This window comes from Mugil cephalus, chromosome 5, assembly GCF_022458985.1.
Source record: "Mugil cephalus isolate CIBA_MC_2020 chromosome 5, CIBA_Mcephalus_1.1, whole genome shotgun sequence".
Taxonomy (NCBI): domain Eukaryota; kingdom Metazoa; phylum Chordata; class Actinopteri; order Mugiliformes; family Mugilidae; genus Mugil; species Mugil cephalus.
The window spans coordinates 1,729,209-1,739,401 of NC_061774.1; the positions used below are offsets into that span (position 1 = coordinate 1,729,209).

General features: G+C 42.9%; 1 protein-coding gene across 3 annotated transcripts; it reads left to right on the forward strand.

Annotated features, from left to right (window-relative positions):
• The first annotated feature begins 1,141 nt into the window (after positions 1-1,141).
• pcdh18b (protocadherin 18b) lies at positions 1,142-9,687 on the forward strand. 3 transcript variants are annotated; one of them, XM_047585623.1, is made up of 4 exons: positions 1,142-4,071; positions 4,485-4,573; positions 4,887-5,002; positions 8,169-9,687. In XM_047585623.1, the coding sequence occupies exons 1-4, from the start codon at positions 1,567-1,569 to the stop codon at positions 9,131-9,133; spliced, it is 3,675 nt and encodes a 1,224-aa protein (XP_047441579.1). In that variant the 5' UTR covers positions 1,142-1,566; the 3' UTR covers positions 9,134-9,687. The 3 variants fall into 3 exon arrangements, with proteins under 3 accessions (XP_047441579.1, XP_047441577.1, XP_047441578.1); XM_047585621.1 differs by having other exon boundaries at positions 1,144-4,071; positions 4,887-5,056; XM_047585622.1 differs by having other exon boundaries at positions 1,144-4,071; positions 4,518-4,573; positions 4,887-5,056.
• Positions 9,688-10,193: the final 506 nt, after the last annotated feature.

Genomic DNA, 10,193 nt, shown 5'->3' on the forward strand with positions numbered 1-10,193 from the left:
CATTATTATGCAGACAAAAAAAAAGGAGGGGGAGTGAGGGAGGGTTAAAATGAAAATTGGGTCAGCTGGGTGGATGTGAAAGACCTCTCCCTTAGTGAGTGACAGAATGTATTTATTAGTGTCGCATTTAAATGTCAAGAGATCAAGGAACATACCAATATATTTAAAAATATTTAATAAACATAAACATACATTCTATCCACGACTACTGTGCCAAAAATTGAAGCTTATCGTAGAAGTGCCAAACTATTAGTAGTTTGTTTGGGTCAACTACCAATTGAAATGCTCAATACATATTGTTTCCACTGACAAATTATAGATGAGTCAGTTTGAACAGTTAGACAAAATTGCATATACATATATATGGATTCATAGATTATTTAATTGATGATGTTTTTTTCTTGTAGACACAAAGTTCAAGGATGACACAGTGTGAATAAGTAACAACATCACATGCCAACATTACAGTCAAATGATATTAAGGCTATGTAAGTTTTGCTGTTACTCACCAAAAAATCTTACTGTCAAATTATATGGTCTTCCTGACCATAGAACGTTGATTCAAAGTCTTTTTGCTTTCTGGGATATGAATTTGGGCGCACTGAGTATCATACATGTGCGGTCACCCGATTTAACGGGCGATTTTGAAATATGCTGTGCGTTGTTGTGCACCCCATGTGCATGGCAAGAAAAAAAAAGTTATTAGCTCCAATACAAAAAAGAGACAAAATTAGCAGAATGAGATGCCAACATAATGTAAAGGAGCTATTCTAGGAATAAGTCACAAAATCACCGCGGAACCAGTATGCTTCCTTGCTTTTGACATTTTTATTCACAGGACTACAACTTCGCTTTTTACCCACACACGACAAAAGACCCGAGTTGGCACACGTTCTGAATGCAACCATCACAATGTAAGTCTGCCGCGGGTCAGTGTGCGGCTGTGTTAAAAGCGGGTGAACCCAGAATAATTCCTCCCGTGGTCCATTGTTATGACACACTTTTAATACTGGGGTGTCATCTGGATTGGTGGGGGAGAGGGACACGGCTACCATCAATAGTGCCTCCTGTGCTATTTGAAGGAGGTCATTCTGTGATTGGGGGGTGGGCGAATGGAGGGAGAGGGGCTGTTTTGTGTGGAAAAGAGATGCAGTTTGGGTGAGGGGCGGTCGGTGGGAGCGACGACAGAGCAGAGCGCACGGCGCGCACACACGCAGACAGACAGGGCTCCCTCCTTCTCTCCTTCTCTGACTGGGAGAAAGCTGTGCCTTTTCTTCGCTCAGACACAAACTCTCACTCATTCACTGGTGAACACACGCGTCGGGCATATGTAGATATATGCAACAGATCAATCTACAGCGAGGGCGCCCCAGTTTGTTTGTGTGTGTCATCTTATTCCAGGAAAAGGACAATTTTCCAAGACTTGATTCATCTATTTATTTCTTCTTGTCCTTTTTTGCGGACAGAGCAACAGCAGTGGATTTAACATGTTAGACTTCTGAGAAGACATTTTCCCACCTATTCTTTACCCTCCGTGGAAGTAATCGCCACAGTGAGACGCACAAGATGGGGGCAAAACTGGTGCAAACCAAAGGAAATATATTCTTCTCGGCATTACTTCAACTATTGCTTTTCGTCGCGCTTATACACGGCACCACCGGTAAGACTCTGAAATATAAAGTTTACGAGGAACAGAAAGTAGGTACAGTTATTGCACGTTTAAAGGAAGATGTAGCTGGGATTTTATCTAAACTACCGAGTTCCTTGACCTTTCGGTTCCGCGCCATGCAGCGGGGTAGTACTTCGTTCTTGACTGTCCGGGAGGAAGACGGAGAGATCGCAATTGCAACCAAAATCGACCGCGAGAAGCTGTGTGAGAAAAACTCCAACTGCTCTATTGAATTCGACGTGGTTACGCTCCCGACAGAGTACCTGCAGCTATTCCATGTGGAGGTAGAAGTGTTGGACATTAACGACAACTCCCCGCACTTCTCCCGCGCCATCGTCCCCATTGAGATTTCCGAGAGCGCATCCGTTGGCACCCGCGTACCGCTGGACGGCGCCGTGGATGCAGACGTCGGGGAGAACTCCTTGCATACCTACTCTCTGACGCCCAATAACTTCTTTAAGATCGATGTGAGGACCAGGACTGACGGTGCCAAGTATGCAGAGTTGGTAGTGATGAGAGATTTGGACCGGGAGGTGCAGTCCAGCTACCAGTTTCAGCTCACGGCCTCGGATAATGGGGTGCCCCCGAAGTCTGGCTCCACTTTGCTCAAGATAAGTATTTCTGATTCCAACGACAACAGCCCAGCTTTTGACGAGCAGGCTTATATAATCAGTTTGATGGAGAACTCTCCCCTTGGGACTCTAATCATTGATTTAAATGCCACAGATCCAGACGAGGGTACTAATGGGAAAATAGTCTACTCTTTCAGCAGTCATGTCTCGCCAAAGATCTTGGAAACATTTAAGATAAACCCAGAAAATGGCCACATTACTCTAATTAAAAAAGTCGACTATGAAAGCACTGCCTCTTATGAATTGGATGTTCAGGCACAGGACCTGGGGCCTAATTCCATTCCTGGACTTTGCAAAATTGTGGTGAAAGTGGTGGATGTGAATGACAACAAACCAGAGATAAACATCAACCTGATGACGCCTGGTAAAGAGGAGGTGGCCTACATTTCAGAATGTGCCCCTGTGGACACATTCATAGCTCTGGTGCGTGTTGATGATAGCGATACAGGGCTCAACGGGGAGGTGGTGTGCAGACTGCATGGTCACGGCCACTTCAGGCTCCAGAAAACATACGAGAAGAATTACATGATCCTCACCAATGTCTCGCTGGACAGGGAGAAAAGATCAGAGTACAGTCTGACAGTGATAGCTGAAGACAGGGGTTCACCAAGCCTCTCCACTATCAAACATTTTACTGTCCAGGTATTAGATGAAAATGACAATCCTCCAAGGTTTGAGAAGAGCCGCTATGAGGTATTTAAATCTGAGAACAACTCTCCTGGAGCATACCTGATGACTGTGGTGGCCTTAGATCCAGATCTGGGGACCAATGGCCAGGTCACCTACACCATCATCGATGCTCTGGTCCAAGGGAGCCACATCTCCACCTATGTCACCATTGACCCTTCTAGTGGTGCAGTCTATGCTTTACGCAGCTTTGACCACGAAGATGTCAGCCGGATTGGATTCACGGTTCAGGCATTTGATGCGGGGAAGCCTGCACTGTCAGCCAATGCCACTGTCCTGCTCACAGTTTTGGATGAAAATGACAACCCACCCATCATCCACTCACCATCCCTACGGAATCACACTGCTGAGCTCCGGGTTTGGAAATACGCATCTCCGGGTCAGCTCATCACTGCCCTTAAAGTCACAGACCGAGATGCCGGTGCCAATGGAGAGGTGAGCTGTGCCATTGTTGGTGGCAATGAGAATGGGCTCTTTGTAATGGATGCTCGAAGGTGCGAGCTGAGAACCAATGCAAGTCTGGAACAGGCTACACGGGATGTGATGGAGATCAGAGTGGAAGTGCAAGACAGAGGCACTAGCCGGCTGGCCACAGGAGCCCTCCTCAGGCTCTCTCTGCAGGAAAACATGGACATCTTCCCTCCTCTGTACCCTACTGGCTCCAGTCAGGCCTTGCCGGATCTCTCCCTTATTGTCATCATCATCTCTCTGTGCGCTGTGTGTGTTCTGCTGCTCATTGTCATGGTGATGTTCGCCATTGCCCGTTGCAACCGTGAAAAGAAAGACCCCAGACACAACTATAACTGCCGTGTGGCAGAAAGCAGTTACCAGAACCACCCCAAGAAGCCTTCCAGGCAGATCCACAAGGCAGACATCACTCTGGTCCCAACTGTCAATGGAACTTTACCTGTTCGGTCACACCCACGCTCCCCTTCACCCTCCCCTACTCCTGAGAGAGGTACTCTGGGGAGCAGGCAGAGCCATCATAGCCGCCAGTCACTCAATAGCCTGGTCACTATCTCTTCCAATCATGTGCCAGAGAACTTTGCCCTGGAGCTTGCCCACACCACACCTGCTGTGGAGGTAAGACATTGACAGTTTTTATGCATCTAGCAAATTTTCTTTAAATTTAGATGTCATTACAAGTTGTTATTTATATATAAGTAATATATATTAGAATTTAAATATTTACTATATAAAATCCAAAGATGGACCACTATCATGGATGCATGTTTTTGTATTATAATTGGTATTTCTTATAAATTTTGTCATAGTGTGTGACATTTAGCTCTACATGTCATGTTTCTGTTGACCATCACATTTAGCAGCAAGTCACAAAATCATACGCACCCTCAACCCCTCCCCCAAATGCACCCTCCACCCTCCCAACATTGTCTTGTGGCCGTGCTTGTTTGATTCCATTCATTTTCCCCTCTTCATTTTTTCCTTTTATTTTTGTCTTTTTTTGTCCTTTTTTGTTTCCCTTGGGATTGTAGCAAGTTTCACAGCTTCTGTCCATGCTCCATCAGGGCCAGTACCAGCCACGGCCAAGCTTCAGAGGCAACAAATACACCAGGAGCTACAGGTAACGCACATGTAAAATAATCCTTTAAAGGGACACTTGTTTGTGCAGTTCAGTAATATGATAGCAGAAAATGTCGAACATGATTGTGTCTGCTGACATAACCATTTATTCCATATCAACCAGCTTTTTTCTTTGGAGTCAAACTGTATGCTTAGTAATTTCCCATTTGCATAATTGTATGTAAAACCCTTTCTGCAAAGTGCACTCTGCTTCTCTGTGTACCTTATTATTCATCTTTAGCATGGTGTCTCCATAGCTTTGATAACATTATTGTCAGTGATTAATGTATCAAATATGTGTCTGCTCGGTGCAGATATGCCCTGAATGAGATGGATAAGTTCAGTCTGAAGGACAGCGGTCGTGGAGACAGCGAGGCTGGGGACAGTGACTACGAGCCTGGAAGGGAGTCACCCATGGATAGGCTCCTTGGTGAGGGCTTTACTGAGATATATGCTCCTGATGGCCAGCACAGACCGCATGCAGGTACACCCCCACCATCCAATACCCCACATAACCCTGCCTTCATGTACCTCATGTACATCATGCCCCGCCTTGTCTTCCTACTCAATTTACGATTTATCATTTTACTGAATTATATTTCATATACTGCATCCTCTTTATTTAAAGAGATGTCAAGAAATATCCAGGACAAGTTACTAGATCTCAGGATCTCCCAAACAGACCTGTACATCTATTAATGAAAACAGAGTTGACAACTCAATTTCATTTACTATGTGTCTCTAAAAAGTTCTCAGCTTTGGAGTAGAAACCCCATCACAAGGTCCTCTGATGGGTAAAGGATTGTGCTAAATCCAGCTCCAATCTTCAATAATTCTACAATACATTTTGTCCATTTGGTTTGATAAAGGAATGAAATAACAGTTCTGGTATATAGAACTGAAAAATATGGCTTTGGATTTTTGCTAGTTTTAAACACTTTCTACATTAGTCACTGTAGTCTACTAATCTTCCTTTCAGTATGGATTTGTTTTATACAAAATGAGTAGACAGATGTCATAATCAAATGATCCAGTTTAAAACAAATGTCCAGGATCAGATGTTTATACATATTTCGTTAAGATAAACATTGTTTCAACTGTTTTTGCATGACATTTTGCTTCTGCATTACATGTGGCTGCATGTGCATTGGCCTTGGGGGAGTGTGAATGATGCTGGATGCACTCAACCTTTTGAGTTTACCTCATTGTCGCAAAATATATATCTCTCCAGATATGCTCAAGTAGTCTTCTTTTGCAACCACCCATCTCTTTCCTTTCACACTGCATGGACTTTGCATCCTTTTCCGCAGTTGAAGTCAAGGAGGGAGGAACGTGAACACTTGTTGATTAACCCTAATTAATTTAAAAAGTACATATGCTAGCATGAAATGTCTGTGATGTTCCATATAACAGTTGGCTGGGAAACACTATCTAAAATTTCTCCATCTCTCAGCTTGTTGTAGTTAACGTCATACAGGTAGCAATCTGCGGCAACTTCTTTTATCACGCCATCCCTCTCCTCCCAAAGCTCCTGCCTCTTTCCAGCCAGCTTCCCACACAGCCATCACTCGATACCACATTTGAGCTACATCCCAATTAAAGTCGACCCAGACGGGCAGACAATCTCATCACTAACACCTCCTCCCTCCCTACTTCCTTTACAGCGATGTGGAGGAGCTCAGCTCGTTAGTCAATCTCCTTTTTCCCACCTTCAGCCCTTCACTTTCAGCTGTCCAAACTGAAGCCCTCGTGCTCCTTTGATGAAAAGAAGGCATTTAATTGCCATGTGGCGAGGTAGTTGCTATGGAGTTGGCTCAGAGTTACGCTTGTGATAAAGCCCTGAAGAGCATAATTACATCTCAAACCTCACCTTTCCCCTTCCGTGTATTCAGCCCACCTCCCGCCCCCGTGTCCACTGCAGCATGGATGATTTTGAGCTGCATTTAGTCTGCTCTCTGTCATTATGGCTGGGTTTTTCACCCACCTAGCTGCAGAAGGTTTTATATTAGATAATCTATCTTCAGACAAGAAATATTGCAAAACTCACTTTCAAACATTGACATCTCTCATCTGTGTATTGAGTACAGATCTGGAGTCAGAAGCCAGTTAACCTAGCTTAGTATCAAGACTGGGAAGGGAACCAAATACCTTGGCCAAAAATTTAAAAACATGCAAAAGATATATAATGTGCTGTAGCGCAACTATTCAAATGATATACAGTCGGTCAGCTTTCATGTTTACTAGTTGGATTTCTTGGTGTTTAACCACTAGGTGCAGTGGTTTTCTCCCACTTGCTGCCAGATTTTGGTACCAGGCCAGGTAAAGGAAATGTTACAGCAAGTATCTTTCTCACAACAGAACACTGCTTTTACCCAGTCTACCTACTTTGTGTCTTTCTCTGTTAATGTCCATCCAATAAACATATGAAAGACCAATAAATAAAAATAAAACAACCATATTCTTGGCAATGAGCTGTCACAAACAAACAAGAGAGACAGTTCACTGGGAAGAAAGTCAGTGTGTAATCTAATTTAATTGGCATTACAGTCAGGCTTTCAGCTAATGTTTACGTGATTGCTTGATTTTTTTTTGTTTCTTTTGTTTCTTTTTTTCATTTAACACGAAAATGTCATTTTTACCCTTTCATCAGCGGGTTTCCAACCTGCCTATACTCTTGCGTGCCCCCCTTCCTCCCAGCCCCCCCCCACCCCCAGTGAACTCAATGCACTTTTCATCTGCTAAGATGTATTATAAATGTTCCTTTCATGTTAATGAGGGGATAATGAAGTCCCTCAATAGCATGACTGAAAAGCACCACACTCCTTTAATGAAGGCTTTAAGTTGGCATATTTGATTTGTCTAATTTATCCTTCAGAGATTTCTATTTGAAGATTTAATATTGAAAAGCGAGACATGAAAGGGAAAAATGCAGCGCTTTAAGAGGAGTACTTATTTTGAGTGTGATCAGCCTTGCTGAATTGTCTCTGTGGTAAATACATTCAAAGGTAGCAAGCAGAAATCCTGCAGAGAACTTTTCAGACTTATCAAGGCACCCTTTCCATCAGTTTCCATGTGTCTACATTAGCTCTATTACAGCTTTGTTTTAAGCTCCAACAATTACTCAAAGGCATTGCCTTCCGCAGCTTTAAGCTATTGTAGTTTACTTAATGAACATAAACTGTTCAGTGTATGTTATGACCCTCTAAGTCTGCTTCCTGGTTATATGTTGTCACATTATTACGTATAATTTATATACACTATTTAATCAACCACAAACCAGAAACATTTTCTGGTTTCAGCTCCTCTAATGTCTTCATTGCCTTTGTTTATCTGATATATCTGGATTAATTGACAAGATACAAATGTGTATCTGACATGATCATTTCAGTGTAAATCTGATTTTACTCAGCACTCAGGTATTCTGCTTCAATATCCTTTTTTCTACATCTGTGCAAACATTTGTCTGATATTTCGACACTTTGGCACTCAAGATACATTTCAGTTGGTATCAAAAAGTAAAGTAAGAGTAAAGGTTTGACATCTACCTGTTGATTACTGAATTGATTACTAATAAGTGTTTCTGTCTGTCTGTCCAGCTATGAGGCTCTGCACAGAGGAATGTCGTGTCCTGGGTCACTCGGATCAGTGCTGGATGCCTCCCCTGGCCTCTCCAGCCTCATCTTCCTCTGACTACCGTAGCAACCTGTACATTCCTGGGGAAGAAGCTCACCAAGCCACTGACCTCTCTCAAGAAACAACCCCGCAGCCTTGCACTGATGCCGGCCAGTCCCGGAACCAGAGCTTTTCAACTTTTGGCAAGGACCTGGGTGGTGAAGATGGTGGAGAAGAAGAGGGTGGAGAGGGTGAAAGCAACAAGGCGAGAGATGAAGACCTCTGTGGGACCACATCATTGCTGTCAGAGATGAGCAGTGTGTTTCAGAGGTTGCTACCACAGGGTCTGGACTCTTATGTCCAGGTCAATGAGAACCAGAAAGGGACTAGCCTAAGTGGGGTGGGTGTGCCAATGTCTGGATCTTTAGATCGCAGAAGGGGTCATCTGCCTGGCAAGCCCAGCCCCTCCGTCCACCAGCAGGGTGTGGCAGCCTGGGCTGCCAATACCCACTTCCAAAACCCAGGCAGCAACATTGGCCCATCTGGCCACCACCAAGGCGGCAGCTACCACACCTTGAAACCCAGCACTAAGCTCAGCTCCCAGAGCAGCAACCACAAGGTCTCACAGGCACCCAAAATCTGTCCCCAGAACAGTGGCCACATCCCCAAACCCCATAATAGTCCACTACTCACAGCACTGGTCAGCCCCACACTGGTGCAGCCCTCCACAACCCCAGTGCCAGTTCCTGTGCCAGTGCCACTACCTGGACCCTCCTCCAAGTGGCTACCAGCTATGGAGGAGATCCCAGAGAACTATGAGGAGGACGATTTTGACTCTGTGCTGAGCCACCTTCAGGGCAAGCGCAGTGACAGCCGTCATGAGCTGGTGGACGCTAGTGAGTTGGTAGCTGAGATCAACAAACTGTTACAGGATGTCCGGCAAAGCTAGACTCCTTGTTTTCTTATCCTCATTATTTATTAACCACCCACTTATTTCTTCCTTTTATGCAGAATAAAGGTGGTAGCGTGGGTGGTAAAAAAGGACAAACAAGTATCTGAAATAACTAAGACAAAAAGTAAGACCTGCAATAGTCGTTAAAGTTGCATTTCTAAAGTAATAACTGTGTTTTGTGAATGCTAAATATCCAAAAAAAAGTTTGTTAATTGCTGTTTTGGTACACAATGTACACTATGTGACTGTATTTATCTTTGTATTTTAAAAATACATTTGTATACTTATATTTATAAAAAAAAGTGTATATAAACTTAAGGAAAAGTCTATTTTTATATTTTGAATGCATGTTAAGTACAAAAAAATCAAAACTTTGACATGCGGTTGACATTCTACATATTTAAATTGTCTTTTGTATCGTGATTCTTTTTCATTTGTCTCTTATGATATGTATACATGAACATATTAATGAATTAATAGACACTTGTCTTTGTGAAATTATTGTGGGGATGGTAATGGTACACAAATAAAATAATAATACACAAACATTATTTGGGGTCCATAGTTTATATTTGTGTTTTGGTTGCAGTCATACTGTATCTTGTGTACATTTATTATGTTTATAATAATAGGAAATAAAGGATCTGTTGTGCAGTATTCAAATGCTGCACAACAATGCTGTCCTCCATAACATACATATTTACATACAGTACCAAACCAATAGTTCAATATACTATCAATGAAGACAAAATGCTGTTCTCTTAAATATCAAAATACTGATTTGAACACATTTAACCTGAAAGAAACTTTTTCAAGCACACACTCATTAGCTGCTGTGCTTTGCTGGTTTGGTCAGACAGTTTGTCAAAAATCAAAAAAAAAAAAAAACATTAGACCCAAGTCTCACTCTTCACATGAGAAAATGTGGCGCTTTTCATTGTTTGCAATTAGTTTGGCACTACCCTGCTCATGAGAAGGCTTTGAAGTAATTGTGCTTGCACTACATGTCTTGGTGCAATCAGAATTATTGTGTCAGTTTAGAAAAACACAGAGATTT

Bases quoted from the DNA above. Each gene is read 5' to 3' on its own strand.
- pcdh18b (XM_047585621.1), top strand. From the start codon at position 1,567: ATGGGGGCAAAACTGGTGCAAACCAAAGGAAATATATTCTTCTCGGCA. The intron at 4,072-4,484 runs GTAAGACATTGA...TTGGGATTGTAG, and splicing joins ACACCACACCTGCTGTGGAG to CAAGTTTCACAGCTTCTGTC. The intron at 4,574-4,886 runs GTAACGCACATG...TGCTCGGTGCAG, and splicing joins AAATACACCAGGAGCTACAG to ATATGCCCTGAATGAGATGG.